General features: G+C 48.8%; 1 protein-coding gene across 2 annotated transcripts in view; it reads right to left on the reverse strand.

The window, feature by feature from the left end:
* The window catches only part of HIP1 (huntingtin interacting protein 1), a 152,465-nt gene that overhangs the window by 66,368 nt on the left and 63,672 nt on the right, over positions 1–22,425 (reverse strand). Inside the window, exon 1 of one of the 2 annotated variants that reach the window (XM_082360241.1) lies at positions 18,299–18,477. The exons of the other annotated variant lie outside the window; for it this stretch is intronic. Coding sequence (XP_082216367.1) covers positions 18,299–18,316 — 18 coding nt within the window. The 5' untranslated portion in view covers positions 18,317–18,477. Of the gene's footprint in view, positions 1–18,298; positions 18,478–22,425 lie in introns of those variants that run through there. 2 annotated transcript variants of the gene reach the window in all.

Below are 22,425 nucleotides of genomic sequence, written 5' to 3' on the forward strand. Positions count from 1 at the left end.
ACCATAGGACCCACCCTTCCTCAGCTCCGTGCCTCTCCCAGACCCCATTCCTAACAGTGTCTCCTTGTCAAATGAATGAGCCGGGAGGCACTTGAGAGACCCAGACAATGCCAGTGCCTGCCACTTCCCGCCCCCCAAACCTCTGTTTTATCATCTATTTCTACAGCAAACTCACCCCCATATTACTATATAACTGACCCCCTACCTCTACTCTCCACCACTACGGACCCAAATAAAGCAGCAAGAATACCTTTCCTCCTGAGTTCTCCCAGCTGAGAAAGCCAGGGGTCCCTGATCTCATGAAATCCAAACTCTCCCACGTGGCTTCAGCGACACCCCTCACATCTCCTTCTTCAGCTGCACTTCTCACTTCAGATGGTGGTCTTCACAAGACTGTGACCCAGTTTTCCAGAAATGCAATTTATAAATAAATAGGGTCCCATTTTACACAAGAGGGCGGCTGCGGGAAGATATGTTACTTGACTCCAACAATGAATTCGGTGACCTTAGATCTTCCCAATTCACCTGTTTGGCTCATTCAAATGTGTGAAGACAAGGTGTGCATGGAAAATAATGACAAGAGCATTTCTCCTTTATTGTCTAGCCCTTCACATTCTGCAAAGAGCTTTCATTTGCAGTCTGACTGATGCTGAGAAACCCTGGTGAGAGACCTGGGCACACTTTATGGGTAAACAAGTGGGCTTGGAGAGGTCCAGCCACACCAGTCGGGCACATGCTCTACACTCTACAACCTATATGGTTACAACTGAACTCTTAGCCAGAGCCAACTTGTTTACTAAACCCCTGCTCTGACCTCTGATGTGAATCAAAAGGAGAAAGTTTTTCAGAAAACCTAGAGTGGGTACCTGAAGAAGACCATCCCTGAGGTCAAACAACCTCTAAACAAATCAGCTTGTACTATTGTCATGGAAGCAGGTTCTGGTCTTAGTTGCTCGCACACCTCCCACCAAACCCCCATAATACACAGTTTTATTCTTTCTTGGGAAGAACCTGTTCCAGTCTGAAGGGAGACAGATTGGATGTTGGGCCTGTGAAGTCCAAGGTCACTGCAGGCAGACACTGTTGAGAGCACCTGGACTAAACTCCATCAGGCAGAGGTCCCAGGAGCTCGCTCTCCTCTGAGATTTCCGCAGGTGGGTGACGTACCGAGAGGGGACAGTCCGGAGCCCTGAACTCCAGCCCCCAGACAAATCAGCCAGTCCGGTCACAGTCTATGGTCGAATTCACATCAAGCACCTTCTGCAAAGCCCCATAGGGGGGCTTCCCTGGTGGCGCAGTGGTTGAGAATCTGCCTGCCAATGCAGGGGACACGGGTTCAAGCCCGTGGGATCTGGGAAGATCCCACATGCTGCGGAGCAACTGGGCCCGTGAGCCACAACTACTGAGCCTGCGCGTCTGGAGCCTGTGCTCCGCAACAAGAGAGGCCGCAACAGTGAGAGGCCTGCGCACCGCGATGAAGAGTGGCCCCCACTCGCCGCAACTAGAGAAAGCCCTCGCACAGAAACGAAGACCCTACACAGCAAAAATAAATAAATAAATAAATTTATTTTAAAAAAAAGCCCCATAGGGGATGCCCGTCCAGCCTCATTCAGCAGCCTCAAATAGCAACACAGTGTTTTTTTGGTCAGTGGTTCTCCAATCTGGCTGTACCTGAATATCACCTAAGAACTGACCCCTGTACCCCCCGTATGCATTCACCCACCCCTAACAGATTCCTTTGCTCCACCCAGGATTGGACTCATCTGGTCTGAGAAAGGGCCACTGTTCATTACACTCTAAATCCGGCCGTGTTACAGAAGAACATTCTATGTCAGAGTCTAAGGGAGGAAAAAAGCTCAGCTAAAGGAAAAGCAGGAATGAAGAGGGGGAAGAATGGGAGGAGCAAAGAAAAAGGGAATAATAAAGACTTTATATTATAATATTTACTTCTATAATAATAAAGTGGAAAAATGGAAAATGAAGAGATTTCCTCAGCTCAGACAAGCATACCTTGATTTAAGTAAATATAATTTTTTTTCCCGGAAAATATGAATTGACACTAAGGACAAATCAGGAGACTAGTCATTTTACAAAAGAATTTGACATCAGATTCCTTTAAATAGCAGTCTCCGCTAGTACATTTAAAATAGGATTCCTTTTACAGAAGTGTGATTTATACAAAACCACATCTGTTGCATAAACCTCAGAAAAAGAGCTCTCCTGCCATATACTCTGGCTAACTATAGAACTGGCCCAGTACAGATGGTCACCTCTTTTCTTCCAAAAGATAGATACCCAGCCCTGCTCTCTGTCACCTATTTCTCTGTTTTACCTGATTATGGTTCATTGATTCCTAAGGGCCACTGGATTCTTCCAGTCTTCCCTAAACTCAGGGAGCAACTGCTCTGAATTCTTTTCATACTCATTCATTAAACACATATTTCTTGAAGGCCTATCATGGGCACTACTCTAAGGGTACAGCCGTGAACAAAAAACGATGTCTCTGGTCCTGTGGATCTCATATTTTAGTGGGAGAGAGAGGGTAAATAATTAAAATACACAGTACGTGAGATGGTGCTCTATGGAAGAAAAATAAGGCCGACAATGAGGCTGGCGCATACTAGGCTGGTGTTAGCACCTTACACAGGGTCATCAGGGAAGGCTGTACTAGGAGACAAAGGGCTGCATTTGTAGGTGATGAGGAAGCAAGCCCGGCAGACACCTGGGGGAATAGCTGCAGGCAGAGCCCACCTGGCAGGTATGAGGAACAGCTAGAGGTTAAGCATGGCTGGCGCTGAGAGGTCAGAGGTGGGAGGGGCCAGATCACAAGGGGCTACTTTAAGGACCAGCCTTTGTTCTGAGAGAGACAGGAGCCACTGGGAGGTTTTTTTTTTTAAGATTCTTTCCTATTGGTTTCACATTAAAGCGAGACAATTCTTTTTCTTTTAACATTTATTTATTTTATTTATTTATTTTCCTTTTTTTTTTTTTGGCTGCGTCAGGTCTTAGTTGCGGCACATGGGATCTCTTTCATTCCGGCGCAGGGTCTGCTCTGGTTTTGTCTCTAGTTGCAGTGCGTGGGCTTCTCTCTCGTTGTGGCATGTGGGCTCCAGAGCGCGTGGGCTCTGTAGTTTGCGGCACGCGGGCTCTCTCGTTGAGGCGCGGAGCTCAGTAGTTGCGGCACGTGGGCTTAGTTGCCCCGCGGCACCTGAGATCTTAGTTCCCTGACCAGGGATTGAACCCATGTCCCCTGTATTGGAAGGCGGATTCTGTACCACTGGACCACCAGGGGAGTCCCCCTCACTTTTTTTTCTTTTTGAGCAAAAGGGTGACATTATCGGACTCAGTGTTTTAGAGGATCCCTCTGGCTGCTGTGCTGAGAAGAGGCTGCAGGGACCAGCCTGCAAGCAGGGAGGGGGGATGATTAAGACGCTGCTGCTTTAATTCGGGCCAGAGATGATGGTGGCTCAGATGCGGCTGGCAGCAGTGGAGGTGCTGAGATGTGGTGGGATTCGGATACATTTTGAAGGCAGAGCTGACAGGATTTGCTGCTGTTTGGACGTGGGGTATGAGGAAGGAAGGAGTCAAGGAAGGCACCATAATTATTTGCCAGAGTAACGAGAGGGCCCAAGTTGCCATTAACAAGATGGAAAGAATCACGGGAGGACAGGCTTGGGGCAGGGCAGATTGGAGCTTGTTTTTGGACATGTTAAATAAGAGATGTCCATTGGATATCCAGACAGAGCTGTAAATGAGCCGGGGGATGTGCAAGCCTGGAATTCGGGAGAGGTTCATGCTAGATGCATCAATTTGATCGTCATTAGCATATATAGAGATGGGATTTAAGAATGAATAAGATCACCAAGGAGTAAGTCCAGATGAGAAGTCTGGGGACAGCCTGAGTACACCCAATATTCAAGAAAGAGAGACATGAGGGAATGAGTAACGGAAACAGAAAAGCAACCAGGAGAGGGTGTGGCCTCCTGGAAATGCATGAAGAAACATACTTGAACTTCAGTGGTGTTGGACGTTGCTGATAGATCAAACAGGATGAGAGCTGAAAACTGACCACTGGCTTGAACATCATGGTGACCTTCACCAGGGCTTTTTGGTGGAGTGGAAGAGAGAGCCTGATGGGGGATTCAGGAGAAAAGGGGTAACAGGGGCACTGGAGGCAGCAAGTGCTGGTAAGGGGGGCAGAGAAAGAAGAAGGTAGGGTCTAGGTTTCCTTGTTTTAAATGGGAGAAGGTATAACCTGTCTGTATAGACGTGAGGCGAGAGAAGGGAGAGGGTCGCTGGGATGGGGAAGGGGTCCAATGCACAACAGGAGGCAGCCACCCTGTTAGAGTAACAGGCCAGGTCACAGAGTACAGACACAGGTGTAGGCAGGTGCGCTGGAGACAGCTTGTGTGAGCTCTCTTGGGATTGCATCTCCTTTCACAGTGAACTAGGAAGCGAGGTCAAGGGCTCAGCATGAGGGCAGCAGAGGAGAAGGCAGGAAGTACCGTTGAGGAAAGTGGAGGGCTGCTTAGACTGCAGGGACGCACAGGCCTCTGGAAGCAGCACCAGCACCCATCAAGGAAGGAAATTCAGCTGGCCCTCTGCCTCTTCTTCTCCCAGCCAATTCTCCTCCATCCCTTTCACTTTTCCTCACACCAACTCTTCTCCTCCTTCTCTTTGCCTTTCCAGATTTAAAACAGTTTGGACCTTGATGGACTCAGTACTCAGATATACTTGGTCACTTTGGTGCCCTTCTTCTTCTTCTTCTTCACTGAGGCCTTGCAGGAAGGAGAGGTGGGGTTGACCTGTGCTTGCTTTCGTAACATGGGCACCAGGGACTTGGTGGTCGATGTGTTTGTTTTCGGGGGATGAGGTGGGGGCAGGAGTCTGGGGGAAGCAAGGGAAGTATAAGGACAAAACATCCAGACTCCCATCACATCAACAAAAGAAAAGATAGAAACTACATGATCATCTCAGATGCTGAAAAAGCATCTGATAAAATTCAACATCCAGTCATGATAAAAACTCTTGCCAAAGTGGTCATAGAGGGAACATATCTCAACATAAAAGCTACTTATGACAAACCCATAGCCAACATAATACTAAACAGTGAAAAGCTGAAATCTTTCTCACTAAATTCTGGAACATGACAAGGATGCCCACTCTCACCACTTCTATTCAACATAGTATTGGAAGTTCTAGCCACAGCAATCAGACAAGAAAAAGAAATAAAAGATATCCAAATCAGAAAGGAAGAGGTAAAACAGTCATTATATGCAGATGACATGATACTCTATGTAGAAAACCCTAAAGACTCTACACAAAAACTATTAGAACTGATAAATGAGTTCAGCAAGGTAGCAGAATACAAGATTAATATACAGAAATCTGTTGCATTTACTTATGCTAACAATGAAGTAACAGAAAGTAAAAAAACAATCCCATTTAAAATCACATCAAAAAAACAAAAAACAAAAAACCTAGGAATAAACCTAACCAAGGAGGTGAAAGACTTAAATGCTGAGAACTATAAAACTATAAAGGAAATTGAAGATGATCCAAGGAAATGGAAAGCTATCCCATGCTTTTGGAATGGAAGAATTAATATAGTTAAAATGGCCAAACTACCCAAAGCAATCTACAGATTTGATGCAATTCCTATCAAATTACCCATGACATTTTTCACAGAACTAGAACAAATAATCCTAAAATTTATATGGAACCACAGAAGACCCAGAACTGCCAAAGCAATGCTGAGGAAAAAGAACAAAGCTGGAGGCATAACGCTCCCAGACTTAAGACAATACTACAAAGCTACAGTGACCAAAACAGCATGGTATTAGCACAAAAACAGACATACAGATCAATGGAACAGAATAGAGAGCCAAGAAATAAACCCACACACCTATGGTCAGTTAATCTTCAACAAAGAAGGCAAGAATATACAATGGGGAAATGACAATCTCTTCAGCAAGTGATGCTGGGAAAGCTGGACAGCCGCATGCATATCAATGAAGTTAGAACACACCCTCACACCATTCAGAAAAATAAACTCAAAATGGCTTAAAGACTTAAATATAAGACATGACGCCATAAAACTCCTAGAAGAGAACATACACAAAACATTTTCTGACATAAATCTTAGCAATGTTTTCTTAGGTCAGTCTCCCAAGGCAATAGCAAAAATAAACAAATGGGACCTAATCAAACTTACAAGATTTTGCACAGCAAAAGAAATCATAAAACGAAAAGACAATCTAGGGACTGGGAGAAAATATTTGCAAATGATGCGACCGACAAGGGCTTAATTTCCAAGATATACAAACAGCTCATACAACTCAATAACAAAAAACCAAATAACCCAATCAAAACATGGGCAGAAGACCCAAACAGACATTTCTCTAAAGAAGACCATCTGGCCAAAAGGCAGACGAAAAGATGCTCCACGCTGCTAATTATTAGAGAAATGCAAATCAAAACTATAATGAGGTATCACCTCACACCGGTCAGAATGGCCACTATCAAAAAGTCTACAAATAATAAATGCTGGAGAGGGTGTGGAGAAAAGAGAACCATCCTACACTGTTGGTGGGAATGTAAACTGGTGCAGCCACTATGGAAAACAGTATGGAGGTTCTTTAAAAAACTCAAAATAGAGTTACCATATGATCCAGCAATCCCACTCCTGGGCATATATCCAGAAGAGATGAAAGCTCTAATTCGAAAAGATACATGCACTCCAATGTTCATAGCCACACTATTTACAATAGCCAAGACATGGAAGCAACCTAAGTGTCCATCAACAGATGAATGAAGAAGATGTGGTACATATATACAATGAAATATTACTCAGCCATAAAAAAAAGAATGAAATAATGCCATTTACAGCAACATGGATGGACCCAGAGATTATCATACTAAGTGAAGTAAGTCAGATAGAAAAAGATAAATATTATATGATATCACTTATATGTGGAATCTAAAGAAAAGATACAAATGAACTTATTTACAAAATAGAAACAGACTCACAGACCTAGAAAACAAACTTACAGTTACCAAAGGGGAAGGGAGGAGAGGGATAAATTGGGAGCATGGGGTTAAAAGATGTACACTACTATATATAAAATAGATAAACAAGGACCTACTGTATAGCACAGGGACCTATATTCAATATCTTGTAATAAACTATAACGGAAAAGAATTTAAAAAATAGATATAGGGCTTCCCTGGTGGCGCAGTGGTTAAGAATCCGCCTGCCTGAGCAGGGGACACGGGTTCGAGCCCTGGTCCGGGAAGATCCCACATGTTGTGGAGCAACTAAGCCCGTGCACCACAACTACTGAGCCTGGGAGCCTACAGCCCGTGCTCCGCAACAAGAGAAGCCACCACAATGAGAAGCCCGCGTACTGCAACGAAGAGTGGCCCCCACTTGCCACAACTAGAGAAAGCCTGTGCGCAGCAACAAAGACCCAATGCAGCCAAAAATAAAATAAAAATAAAATAAATTTAAAAAAAGAAAAAAAATAGATATATACATATATCTATATATAACCAAATCACTTTGCTGTACACCTGAAACTAACACAATATTGTAAATCAACTATACTTCAATTTTTAAAAGAAGAAAAAAAAAACCCATCCAGACTCCCTCCTCAGTTCTCTCACCTTCCTTCCTTCTCTCCTGTCACCCCCTCCCTCCTTTTGGTTCTCAATTTTCTTATCTAAAAACACAGACTAAAGAGTCACTTACCTCACTGTGGCTCAGGTGCTAATTCTCTATTTCAATTAACCTCTCCTGGCCTGTAATAGATCCCAGATTCATTTGCACGCCTTCTTTCATGTAACCCTTAGAGTAACACTGAGACTGCTACCTCCATTGACTAGATGGGGTAACTGAGACTCAAGAATGGTTAAGTGACTTGTCCAGCTGGTTGTGATGCCTGACTAGCTAGATGACCTGGCTGGTAAGTAGCAGAGCCAGGATTTGAACCAAGATCTCACTCCAATTTCAGGCCCATCCATCCCAGCAACATCGTTCCAGGCCTGGGAAGGATCATTCTGACTCATTTCCACTGAGAGAACACACAGGTCAATGTCAAGCCCAAGGTTCCAGGAACCGAAGTCCTTATTAGCATATAACTAAAGCACTGGCTCACTGAACTCAGGTCAGACCCAACGAGAAGAGAGTGGAGTGAGTAGGGCAGGATCTGGTTACCCCCCGGAAGGCCATCAACTGTCCCAGCTGGCAGGCAGAAACCCGAAGGATATTTCCAGCCCCGGACCCAGGGAGTAATAATGAGCTGGGGTGGATTTGCTAAACGGTTTTCTAAAGTGGAGAGACGGGCGGTTGCTAATTCTGTAGGTGGATTTCGTCATCAGCTGTAGGGCTGCGATGTGACTTCCTCAGAAATCAGAGCAGCCAGAAACTCTCACTTCTGTTTCTCGAAGGGTGAAGGAGAGCCCTTCCTCAGGGGAAAAGCCACAAGGTTCAGGATAAGTGTAGGGGTGTAGAGGGAGACACCCAAAGGGCCCAGGCAGGGTGAACCCCCGCTGGGCACGCAGGCCTGACATCCTGCTGGTTTCTGGGCTACCAGCACCTGGTGGTCATGACATGGCCAGACCTCTCTTTCTAAAGCACAGCTCCTGGACTTCTCTGGCGGTCCAGTGGTTAAGACTCTGTGTTTCCACCGCAGGAGGCACGGGTTCGATCCCTGGTCAGGGAACTAAGACCCCGCATGCCGCATGGCACGGTCAAATAAATAAATAAATAAATAAATAAATAAAAATAAAGCACAGCTCCAGCGATGCCAGACACATCCAGGGGCTCACAGCTGCACCCCAAGCCTTTGCTTCAAGCCACCCCTATAACCTAGATTAACCCCATCCTCCCCAAACCACCTCTGTTTATTTAAGTCCTGCCATTAATTAGTCAGTCATGATTGTATTCATTCAATAAATTCAGCCACCAAACAAATACTGAGCACCTATGTCAGGTGCTGTACTAAGTTAACTCACAGATGAGTGAGACTTAAGTCCTGGCTTCAAAGAGAGTGATCTAGGTGGGGAGAAAGATGGTGGCATTGTGTACACAGCCCGTGGGAGGAGGGGTTGGTGGGTGCAGGTTGTAGGGAGGGTGGGGTGAGCATCGAACCAGGCTGAACGGGTCAGACCCGGCGGCCCTTCCCTGGGACCCAGTGAGCCGGCCTAGAGAAGGGGTCTGTAGGGGCATTCAGGGGAGAGGCCAGCACCCGGCACAAAAGTGGGGGCCAGTGCCCAATGGCAGTGTTGCGGAGTGTGAAAAAGAGAAGAGGAGGCCGGGCCCAGAGAGCCTAGCGTACAGCTATAGGGCAACGGAAGAGAGAACCGTCCAAGCAACTTTCCCTGTAAGCACCACTCAGCCCAAAACACACCAATTAAAAAAAATTCTGAAAAGCCCAAATCTTTTTTTTTTTATTTTTTTTTTATTTTTATTTATGGCTGTGTTGGGTCTTCGTTTCTGTACAAGGGCTTTTCTCTCTAGTTGCGGCAAGTGGGGGCCACTCTTCATCGCGGTGCGCGGGCCTCTCACTATCGCGGCCTCTCTTGTTGCGGAGCACAGGCTCCAGACGCGCAGGCTCAGTAGGTGTGGCTCACGGGCCTAGTTGCTCCATGGCATGTGGGATCTTCCCAGACCAGGGCTCGAACCCGTGTCCCCTGCATTGGCAGGCAGATTCTCAACCACTGCACCACCAGGGAAGCCCCTTTTTTTTTTTAATTGATTAATTTATTTTTGGCTGCGTTGGGTCTTTGTTGCTGCGCGCGGGCTTTCTCTAGTTGCCGAGAGTGGGAGCTACTCTTGACTGTGGTGCGCAGGCTTCTCATTGCGGTGGCTTCTCTTGTTGGGGAGCATGGGCTCTAGGTGCACAGGCTTCAGTAGTTGTGGCTTGGGGCTCTAGAGCGCAGCCTCAGTAGTTGTGGAGGACAGGCTTAGGTGCTTCATGGCATGTGGGATCTTCCTGGACCAGGGCTTGAACCCGTGTCCCCTGCATTGGCAGGCGGATTCTTAACCACTGCGCCACCAGGGAAGTCCCAAGCCCAAATCTTAAAGCCCAAGTTATCAAAGTGTAAAGCAGTGACCAGATAGACACACTTAGATATGTGTATAAGGATCTTACCTCAACTGTGGAAAACGGATACAGCTAAATGTCTATTAGTGGGAGAGTGATTACAATGAAACGATACATGGCTCTACTCATCTGGAAATATGAATTGCTAACAGTTGCTGAATCTGCCTTCACAACAACATTATACGGAGGTTACTGTGATTATCCCACTACACAAGTGGGAAAACTGTGGCTCAGGGAGCCTCGGTCCCCTGCCCCAGTGAGCAAGTGGTGGCTACGGAATTTGAACTCCAGGACCGATGCCCTTCACCACTCTGATATAACTGTTTCTAGATCTAAAGTGTAGTGAAAGCTAAAATACAAGTTTACAAAACTGTATTATGACATGGCCCCATTTTGTTTAACTATGTATTTGTCTATGTGTATATGCTTGTATTTTGTTAAATCAAATGAACATTTGGCCATTTTTGACTTCTAAAAAGTTCTTTGCCCTTTCATATGGTTCAACCTAGCACACGTGCATGTGTGTTGGTGTGTACACATTCACACCCATGAATAAAAAAGTCTGTAAGGATCTATACCAAATTATTAGTAGTTTTGGATGGTGGGAGTATGCCTGATCTTGCTTTTTTTTTTTTTTTTTACACTTTTTCATATTTTCTGAAAATTAGCGTAAGTTAAATGTTTTCCTGTGGGTTACCTGTTTCCTCACCACAGCTGCTGATGACTACAGCTAACAGATTAAAATGTACCAAAAGTGCAGGAGCCCAGCCCTCCTAAATTACAGCATCCGAGGCCAGTACACTCATGGCCATCTCCCCTCGGGAGCTGAGAAGTCAAAGCATAGGCAGAAAGTTGTCACAGAAAGAACTCAGAGTCTGCTGACTCAGGGGACAATGCTGACATATGCACAGGACAAAAAGGATGATAGCCAGGACCCTAGCTGACAGCACTGGGAAAATCGCCGTCCAGCACTAAAACTGCTGACACGGATCTTTGAGCTAGGGGGGCCAAGGAGGCAGTGACTTGGTAAGACTACTTCCCTAAGAATCCAGCCTGGGAGAAATCCAGCAAAAGAAAGCTATTTTAGGTCCCAGAAAATGAGGCTGAACTCGTGCTCCAAAGAGAGGTCATGATAGAAAGTTAATGAAATGCTCATCTCCAAAAAACTTTCCCCCACCCATAGTGTGCAGCTCCCCCGCGTATCCTGGCACCAGCAAGGGCCACATCCAGGCACTGGGACCAGAAGCAGGTGTAAGCCTGTTGGCCAGAATAGCACTTTCGGGTCTGACTCTTCAGTGGAGACTGCCTCACTTATGCAACACCTGCTGATTATTTTTAACTTGGACCCTCACTCCCTGCTCCCACTCATCTCTCCTCTCTCATTCCTCTGGCCCTGCTCCTGACAAACCTACTCAACATCCGTTCACCTGCACACAGCGCCACTCTCCTAACCGGAATGTCTTCTCATCACTTCATCACCCATTCAATCAGCACCTACTGTGCGTCATGTATTTTCATCAATGAAATCACCACTCCCCAGATTCACAACACAGCTTAAACACCACTTTTTTCCAGGAAACACAACACCGAGGTATAAAGATTTAGACCCCATGTTCTGGGAACTTTGCTAGTCCCACGGAAACAGGGACTACACCTAATCTTCTGGTATAAAGAACAGGTGGGTCCTGAACCCATCCCGTGGTCTTGTGACCTTGAGCTTTTGCATGCATGGCTTTCTCTGCCTGGAATGCTCTTACCTTCCTTACCCTCTGGGCAAATTCCTTCCCCCTCCTCCTCCAGTTTTCTCAGTGAGCCCCCTCCTCTAGTGCCAGGCAGTTAAGCCCACCCTCTCCCACCCTAGCACATCCCTCAAAAGTACCCTGTGCGTTTTATCACGTGTACTGTAATTACTTATAACATGTCTGATTGCCCTGATTACCAGCAGAGGGGTGGTCCCGAAAGAAGGACTGTTCTACTACTTCACCTAAAGTTTCAAGATTTTATTTGGTCTCTCTTGGAAACTGATGGCTTAAACAACACAAAAAGCAAATTACAAAGATGAAGAGATGTATTAAGGTTAAACTAATAAATATATGGAGAATTCACCCAACAGAGAACAGACATCCTTTTTGGGTGCACATAGATCATTCACAAAAATTAAACATGGATTAGGCCATAAAGGAAGATTCAGTAAATGCCAGAGAATCAACATTATACAAACCATGTTGAGACCATAACATAAAAAATTTTTAAAGTATTAACAAAAGGATTGCTTGTAAATCCAAAAAAAAAAAAAGATTTTATTTGTTGCCTAAATGAATAAGCAAAAATACTAATAATTATAGCCATGGCTTACGAAACCCCTCCATGTGCCAAGAACTGTAAACAGGCCATCTCAGCCTCTCACAAGTTGGCAGACACCAATCGATCTGAGAAAGTTAGCTGATGTATAGCAAGGTCAGCTAACCTGTCCGTGGCCCTAGAGTGGCAAGTGGTGGCATCAGGATTTAGCCTCTGGCCTTTGTGACTCCAAAGCCCCTGGTCAGCAAGTAGGGCAGTCTCAGGACACAGAAGTCACCTTCTGATCCTCTATGTGCAGGGGGCGGTGCTGGCTTCCACTCACATTTATAAATATGCCTCCCACGCTGTAATCCCTGTCCTATTTGCTCACAAGCAATCACCTCCAGATCAAAGACTCACTAGGATTTAAGGAATCTAGAGGAGACACAGAGATTTTTTTTTTCTTTCTTAAAATGGCTTAATTTCTTTGGTGGCCCGGGGAACATGAATTTTGTCTGACTGCGAAAATCCTTTGGTTCAGGGGCAGCTGCCAGACCACGTGCCTGTCTGGCTTTGGACTGGGACCTCTAGGGCAAGAAACAAGACAAATGTAGAGCGGAAACAGCCCCTGGACATGCTCTTCAAAAAAATCACCGCGCTGTGTCTGGGGGGATGGGGTTTGGGGTGAGGGGAGTGGAGTAGGGGGAAGACGGCAGGGAGGGTCGGTCGGCAGGGAGGATTGGTCATCTGTGGGCTGGGTTGTCTTAAAACCTACATGTGCATCTGAACTTAGGACACTAAATCCTGTTTCTTTCTCAAGGCTATTTTGAGGGAGCAAATAATCCGGGTGGGAGTGTTCTATCAACTACAAATGTCTATGAGTCCTCCCACTCAAAGCATTTCAAGGAAATCTGTCTCCCTCTCTTGACTCTAAGCCTTTCAAGAGACAACTCGGCCATCCTCAGCTCTGGGTCCCCAACATCTTAACACTCACTCCCCAGGGGCCTGAGCATACAGTAAGGATTCAACATGCGTCTGAATTGAACGGAACCTCATCCGGGTAGGATAAAATCTTAGTGTTCAGTGACAACAAGAGACAGCAATCAGATGGTAAATCAAAAACTCTTTTTTTCGTAAGCATTTTAAAAAGAGGCAGATAACAGATTTCCTTCCCCACTGGCACTTGGCTGAGGCCAATGTCATCTCTGATCCCTGACCTTATTCCACGGGCTGTTTGGAGAAGGTGGCTGGTCCGTGATGCTCTGCTCAGTTTGAGAAACTGTGCTTGGTGATGCATAAAGCTCACTTCTCTGGAACTGCTCCCCAGTGTGAAAAGGAGCTGCCTTTCACGTGGGGCCAGCCACACCTTAGCCGAGGAATGACAGGTCTCTGAGGGCTGTTCCCGAAGTCTGAGCACTGAGCCAGAGTCTCTAGGTTGGCAAGGACTCGGAGGCCATGCTCCTCTAGGGTCCTTGGGCAGCTCCAATGGCCAGGGAGGTGCTCTCCCTCTTCAGGGAGTTGATTCTGCCATAGGATGCCCTGCTGTGGGGCGGTCCTGGCCAGCCAAAGCCCCACCTCCCAGAGCCCCCCCCACCCCAGTACATAAACTACCTCTTCCTCCCCACAGCCCTCAGCTGTCGATCAGCCTCTCTGCAGTCTTCCCTTCCACAGACGGAACTACTCATTTTATGAGGCTGACGTCCTCCTCACCGCTCTCTGGACAGCCTCTAGTCAGAGGCTTCAAATCTTCTTTGACTCTGACCACGGTAAAAAGCACATCTTACAAGGCCAGTCCATGCTCGTGTGTGCGTGTGTATACAACCAAACCAATTTCATGAACCTTCTTACATGGAATATACTTGGATGTTTTCTAGTCTGTTTCACTCTTTCAAATGCTTAGCTGCAACCCACTAAACGGATATTTTGTGACCCAGAACTGAAAACACTGCTCTGGTTTCACCAAGCCGGTCATCCATGTCCAGCTTTGACTGGTTATTTAGCTCAGACACTAAGCCTTCCTTTCCACATGGCTTAGCTGATGCAAGCTGTGGGTAGAGTCCTGGGCATCATTCTACCCTGGGATCTCTCTGGCTTCGCCTTTCCCTCTACCACGCCTCTCCTCGACCCAGCAAATACACACGAACCTCAGCAGGCGGCAGGTTGGCCTGAAGCTTCTTCCTGCCCCACCATCAACATCATTTACTCAGAACACCTGAGATGCTTTTCTCTGCTTTTTTCCTGACCTCTTCCCATCTTCCTGCTGTGTAAGCTGGAAGATCCCAGGGGTCAGAAGTCTCACATTTGAGGCAGGCAGCCGAGATTCATAAAGAAACCCCAAGCATTAAAAACAGCTGTAGATGACTGACGAGGGGCGTAGTCCACATAGATGGATGCTAATCCCTTCTCCTTGAATCTTCTCCCCTGGGGGACCCAGAAGCCAAAGGCCACCTCCTCCAGCTCATCGTTTTAGATCAGCTTCTGTCCATCCTAGAATCTGTTCACTAAATCTTTTTCCTTACCCTTTATTGGCTTTGTCATAATTTTGGTGATGTGGAGAACTGGGGATACCACATCTTGCTCCAGGATTACACTTTTCTGAACTTCAGTTTTCTTATCTGTAAAATGTGGCTAATTCTTTCTGCCCTGCTTTTCTCAGGGGGTTGTGGTGAACAGGAACAGGTGTGAAATGCATTGTAACCTGTAAAGCACTATGTGAATATAAATCGTTACATAAACTATATGTCCTTTTGCTAAGAAATGACAGCGATGACTCTGATCCCCTAATTACAGCACGGTGCATTCATGCTCTGTATTCAGTAAAGGCACAGACCCCCATCATCAACCCCCAAAAGGCATCTGCACTTTACCCCTGAGTGCCGGGTTAAACCAGCTCTCCCTTGGGCAGATATCTGATGTCATCAAAAATTCATTGGGTCACAGCAGCTGGCGAATCCATTGTCTCCACTCATTTGTACCTTCATTCAGAAAGATAACTAGACTTGGGAGAATTGGTCCCCAAAGCAGTCAACTGAAATACAGCCTAAGTTCAGCTCTTTAGGCCAATCAAGAAAATAAAGGATGTGTGTGTGGTTGTGTGTGTGTGGGGGAGATCAGAGTCATCTTAGATCAGACTTTGGGGACCATCATTATCATAATAGCCACCATGTATGGAGGACTTACTATGCTAGGTCCTGTGCCTTAAAGAATTATTTCCAACCTTGATGAGGATGCTCAAGGCTCATTTTACGCACGAGGCTAAAAGGTTAAGAAACATGCTCAAAGGGATAAACTATAATCTGCTTTTTCTCATTCAGCAATAAGCAAGTGAAACCCCAAGGCTGGTGTTGGGCTTTGCCAAGGATGTGACTGAAATGCTGGGTTTGAGGTCTACCCTGGAGCCAAGGGCCCCCAGAATGAGGACTTTAAACCGGAGATGGGGCTTTCATGGTCAGAACAGAAAGTAACTTCGGCCTTTTGCAGGAATAGGAAGCAGATGCCAATTCCCTGGGGTGGGTAAGGTTCTCGTTGCTACACAGTCCAGGGTCTGTGCTCTTTACAAAGAGCTGAGAACAATTGTTTCTGGGCTGGAAGCTTGGCTGCTCAATGATTAATGAGAATCTAATATCACTTTTGTTTGGACCCCAAGCTAAAAGAGGAAAGAGGCAACACATGTGCCTCTCCTGTGTCCAAAATTCTCTGAAGGTTACCCACTGCCTACAGGCCAAAGTCGGAACGCCTTGGCTGGCGTTCAAGGCCTTTCTGGTTGGGCCCCAACCAGCGATCTTAACATTTTCTGATCTCAAACTTCTGTCCCAGCCAGACATCCTCAGCCTCACCCAATGGGTTCTGCCCATTTGTCTTCCTGCGACTCCCAACAGGCAATGCCCCTCACTGCTCTCAGCAGAGCCGACTCCACTCAGCCTTGAAGACCCAGCCTAGGGCCTCGTCTTTCTTCTGGACTCTGCAGCCCATCCCTTCGCAGACCCCACAGCCTTCTGATCGGGGCCTGCACTAATAGCTGTTAGGTTGGCCTGCATCTCTCTGGACGCCTCACCCAGATGCTAAGGGCCTGAGGAGCAAGGAGGCCATACGTTACGTTTCTGTGTCCTTCACACAGCACTTGCTATAGAAATGACAGGAATTAAATAAACACTGTTGAGTTAAAGAGGGGATGGATGGAGGGAGGTGGTAGTGTCAGAAGTGGACCAGATCTCTAGAGACAGAGGTCCCTAAACCCTGTAAGCTGGTCCTCACAGACCAGGCTTTGGAAAGAATCTAAGCTCAGGGACAGAAGGAAGCTCAGAGGTGATCTGGTTTGGCAGCCATTGGACTAGAACTTCAGGTTCCCTGTCCCTCCCACCCGCCCTCCCCCATAGCCTAGACAGGTGACTCTGGTCTTGCTAAGACACCTCTTGGAAAGGGTCTGGCTGCTGCTCAGCTTTCCACCTTCCCATCCCCACAGATGCATAGATGACTTTTTTGAGGGGTATTTTAATAGTTACCCAGAGAAAATAAGCTTTCATGATACACACATAGGGAATGGTGGTCCAGCCTCTTGGCATTGCCCAACCATGGGCAGGTTTGTGTCCTCAGACAAAGATGAGAGCCAGTGAGGCCCCTCGCCCCAGGGGCAGCACTCAGTTTGAGAGTGGTCTCCTGCCACGGGAAGGAATGACTCTCACCCATCCTCTGCTCCCTGTCCCACTGTCGCCTACCCAAGACAGAATGTCAAAGGCCTGGCAGGGCCCGGAGCTTACTGGTCTTCTCCAAAGAGATGGCTATTTCCAAAGGACACTTTCTGGGAAAAACTAGCCTAATTCTGTACAAGACCAACTGAAATTCCAGTACCTTCCCTTCCCTAAGGTATAGGCAGATCCAGAGCCCCCCTTCCCCAGACACACCCCAACCCAGGTCTTTTCCTCTGAAGCCCTGGGGCCCCCATGAAGCACAGGCCATCATGGGGTACCTCTCCAACCTGAGGCACCGGCCCTCAAAGGTTGTAAGGCTGGGGTGTGGGTCTAAAGCCAGGGTCAGGGTGGTAGTGATCTCAAGGACACCTTTAAATCTTCATTCAGAGTGGGAGCCAATCAGAACTCCTAGACAAACCTGCCCCAGGTCTCCAAGTGCTCCCAGAGAACCCCTCCCTTCAGAGTCCCCCAAATCACATCCCACCGCTACTCCCACCCCAACCCCCAGGGCTGCTCCTCAATCAATCAATGAACAACACTGTATTCAGCTCCTACTGTGCCCCTGGGGGAGTGGAGGGCTGCCCTGGGGGAAGAATCAGCTCCCTCCAGAGAATTAGATGCTTAAGAGTCAATGGTGTCTGCTGCCCCCTAAGCCAAGGCAGTTGGGGGTCTACAAGTGGTAAATCTAGAACACCCCTCCAAGGAGTCTATGCCAAGGGGTCCATCCCTGTCCCCTCACCCTGTAGGATGGTTAAAGCCCTGGCTTCTCCTCACTGCTCTCCCAGGCCACCCACCTGTGCCCTCCTGCCCACTGGCTCAGTCCAAAAATCTTCCCATAAATCTCAAATACGTGTGAGGGCAGGGGCTCTGGAGGAGATAGGACGAGCCCCCTTCCCGCAACCCTGCCCTCTCTCCACCAGGCTGGTTCCCCAGTGTGGGAGGCGAGCTCAACAGCCCTCTCTCCCTGGAGTCTAGCGAGCTCTCCGGGGCAGCCCTGGCGGCAGCGCGGCGGGAAACCGGGAAGCCCAGCTGTGTCGGCCACCCGCCTCCAGAATCCTGGCCCCGCTCCCTCCTCCAGCACGCCTGGAGTTGGGGCCAACAGGCAGGATCAACCATCCAGAAACTTTCAATGGATCAAGCCGACTGGGAGGGAGAGAGGGACGGGGGGAGGGACGGGGACGCGGACGCGGAGGTTCCAGGGCAGAGCCCCCGCTCTTCACTTACCATCTTGCTCACATCCATGACCGAGGCTGCAGGGCGCCCCCCCGCCCTTGGAGATCCCGCGTGCCCCGAACGTTGCTCCCGGCTAATTCAGCTCGGATGGTGCCATGCTGCGGGGAGGGCGGCCGGCAGGGCCCCCGCGGACCGGGGAAGGCGGCGGCGGCGGCGGCGGCAGGACCGAGGCTGGTCCGGAGAAAGGAAGGGGAGGGGGAGGGGAGGCGGGCAAGGGGAGGGGGCCGCGCGCCGAGCCGCAGCGCGCACCGGGGGCGGGGGAGGCGCGGCCCGGCGCGGTGGAGCGCCCGGGGGCCGGGGAATCCCGAAATCTGCTGCAGGCGCCCGAGCCGCCGCGGCGGTGGCGGTGACGGTGGTGGCGGTGCGGGGATGCCGGGCGGGGTGGGATCAATGGACGGATTCCCGGGGCCGGAGCCTGCGGCCCGGGCGCGCGGCGAGGGTGTGATTTGAATAACAAAAGGTCGCTTCTCCCCGAGGCCCGCGGCCAGGATCGCTGAGCCCGCAGCGAGGCCGCCGGGGAGTGAGTGTGAGTGTGTGCGCGGGTGTGCGCGTTTGGGTGGTGGGATCAGTGGGACTCAGGGAGTGAGCGGCGGAGGCGGCTGAAAAGCGGGGAGAGCTGGGGGGCGCACCGAGCCGACATTCCAGTGGGGGCAGGGGGTCTGCTCGGCCCCTCCCCACTTGGCTTCACTGGACAAAGGCGGAATTCAGACCCAGTGGTTAGCCGCCTGTGGCTAATCCGGAGGGGACGCCCAGAAGAGTCTGGGGTCCGCAAACAGATGGACGAATAGCAGGAAGTGGTACAGGTATCCCCGGAAGGCTCCGAGGCCCCCCGCAAGGGAGCCCAGAGCCAACCTGCCTACTGGCTTCTAAATGATGTCTGCCCTGAGCTCAGAGCCCCTTTCTCTCAAGCCAGACTCCCTTACTCAATGCCTAGTCTGCCTAAGAGAAATGGGAGAGACTCCTCTCTGCAAGGAGATGCGGCTGGTGGCGGAAAAGGGCTCCTGGCAAATGCTCTTTTGGGGCACGGTCTCCAGAAAAAGGCTGGAGGCCCAAGCCTATGGTTTCAACACAGGCTGCCTCACATCCTCGGAGGAGCAGGAAGAAGCAGCCTTCCAGGTCAGCCGAGTCAGCACGGACCCCAGTCCACTTACACCAAGCCTGCTTTACAGGGTAAGGAAACTGAGGCCCAGAGAAGGGGAGTGATTTGCCCCAGGTCACACACCTGGCGAGAAATGAGGGCAGAAGAAACCTCACTAAGGACAGTGCAGCCCAAGCCCAAAAGAGCTTCTCGTGCTGCCACGGAGTGAAATCCATTTTTATAAACAGGTGACAGGATGCATCCACAACGCTGGCCCTCTGACCCACACCAAGGGGCTGGGGAGGCAGCACTGGTAAGGCCCCCATCCTGGCCCCAGGGCCTGCTGGGCTGACAAGGACAGCACCCTCCCCTTCAAAGCTGAGTTCTTGATCCATGTCATAGGGGCTGTTTCTCTGCCTGCCTTCTAGGGGGTTGTGAGAACCCCATGATATAAAAGATGATATAAATAAGATATAAAAGCAGAAGTACAGGAAGGTCAGGGGCTTTTTGTCGTGGTGGTTATTTTTACTTCCCAGCTCCAGAGCCCAGTCCAGGGTCCCTCAGCTTCAGGAAAGGGCTCTCTGGGCCCAGGTCTCTCTGTCTAACCCTGAGTCTGGACCGCACACTGACTCTCCCGCCCCACTCCAGGGCTGCCCCTGGCAAGCCCAGCTCTTCCAGGACAGTGCCCCAGCCAGGGAAGGCAGGAGGGTGCCCTGGTCAGTTCTGGTATTCTGGGCTCCATAGACCCTGCTACTGACTCACGTCTACAAGAGTCAACCCAAATGAGGTACGAGGCAGGAGGGAAGCATGCCACCACTTCCTCATCCTCCAACCCGGACACCCGAGGGAGGTCAGGGCCAGGTGAGCCAGCAGGAGTCACCCAACGCAGAAATGAGTTTTGGATCATCTGGTTGTTTAAATGGACAACCACCTTTTTTCTTTAAAAAAAATAAAAGATAGATTTCATGTTTTAAAAATATTATGAACCCGGGACTTCCCTGGCGGTCCAGTGGTTAAGACTCTGCACTTCCAATGCAGGGGCCACGGGTTCAATCCCTGGTCAGGGAACTAAGATCCCATATGCTGTGCCTCGTGGCCAAAATAATAATAATAAATGAAAAAATGAAAATAAAAATATTATGAACCCTTAGGCCTGGGGTTGATCAAGGTCTCCCAATAGATCTTGACATCTTAGCTGGCAAAGCCCATTTTCTCATTGCTAAAATGGGGATAGTGACACCTGCTTCACACACAGGTGTTAAGGGTTGAATGAAAGATCTTTCCCAAACCTTACCTGTAGTAGGTTGAATGATGCCCTCCCCCCCGCCCCACCCGCCGCCACACACACACCACCAAAGATATCAGGTCCTAATCCCTGGAACCTGTAAATACTACTCTACGTGGCAAAGATCATGTGCACATATGATTAAGCCAAGGCTCCTGAGGTGGGAAGAAGACCCTGGATTATCTGTGTAGACCTTTGATGCAGTCTTGGACATCCTTGTAAAAGGGAGATATGACACACAGAGGATGTGGAGATTAGAGTGATGCGGCCACAAGCTAAGAAGTGCTGTCAGCCACCAGAAGCTGCAACAGGCAAGGAAGAGATTCTCTCCTAGAGCCTGTGGAAAGAGTGGGCCCCGTCAAAACCTTGATTTTGGCCCAGTGATGTGACTTCGGACTTCCGGCCTCCAGAACCAGGAGAGAATCAATTTCCGTTGTTTTAGCTACCAAGTTGATGATAATTTGTTACAGCGGACACAGGAAACTAACATACTGCCCAAAGGCAGTGAGGGCCAGTGTCACCGCTCCAGACAGGCGCCTGCCTCAGGGCTGCTCTCTCTGCTGGACTTCTTTGCTGGGGAGCTGCTCTTGTGAAAGAGAGGCCAGCAGGAGCCACGAATAGGGCTGTCCCTCTCCTGCTCCATTTGGGGGGCGGGGGGGGGCACCCCGGCAAATAAGAAAGTGCCTACAGGCAAGCATATGGATGCACATGCGCACACAACATACAAATACAGGGAAGGAGCAAACAGCTTCTTAAGAGAGCCTGGGCTTCTTTGCCTTGGCTAACCCATCACCTGCTAGGCCTGCCCAGCACACAAACATCTTTGGGTGCCTGCCTTTCCTGCAACTCTTCTTGGGGTGACAGGTTCAGACTTAGAGAAGAAGTGAAAAGATGGGGGCTTTGCATTCCCCGTTCCACAGCGTCTGTGCCACGAGGCATCCTGTGGTCTCAGGTTTTTAAGGAAAGACATTTCTAATTGTGCCACTACAGAGAGAAGCAATTTGAAATGTGCATGAAACCCAGCTCAGGCTGGAGGAGTCTCTTTTGAATAAACTGGATAGAAAGAGAAACAGTAGGTCAAAATAAGAATGCTGTGCCCCTCAGGCTGCTGTCCTTTCTTCATCAGCTCCAGGTCACTATATTCAACTGTCTACCGGACATCAACACCTGGGAAAGTCTCACAGGCACCTCGTACTCAAGGAATCCAAAGATAAAATTTTCTTTTCCCTCTGTTTTCACAATCTGCTCCTGCTCCTGTTTTCTGTCTTCTTTAATGGTTCCACATCCACTTAGTTCATCAGGCTAGAAACATCAAGGTCAGCCTTAATTCCTCCATTGACAACTGCCACTGTCACCCCATCTAATCAGTACCCGTGTCCATGCAGTTCTTTCTTGCCAACAGTTTCCAGTCTATGTCTTCCCTCCCCATACCAATTGCTCCTGCACTGGATAAGACTTTAAACCACAGTCTCCTAACCGGCCTCCCTGCCTCCAGTCGCTACATGTCCAGTTCATCTTCTACACCTTTAGCTGTGACTCCTTACTGGCTGACCCCAAACGGAAACAAAAACAAAATGAAACAAAAAACCCTTCCACAGTTCATCTGGCCCTCAAGGTCCTTACTAACCTGGCCTCATCGCCCCCCATTCTACCCACCTTCTCCCATCCTTTCCTGTCCACCCCATCAGTGAAGTCCTGGCCCACCTCAGGACGCTCCTGGAATGCCCTTCCCACCTCCTCAGCCTGGAAGATTCT

Source organism: Balaenoptera borealis (assembly GCF_965194805.1).
Source record: "Balaenoptera borealis genome assembly, chromosome: 16".
In the NCBI taxonomy this organism is placed as follows: domain Eukaryota; kingdom Metazoa; phylum Chordata; class Mammalia; order Artiodactyla; family Balaenopteridae; genus Balaenoptera; species Balaenoptera borealis.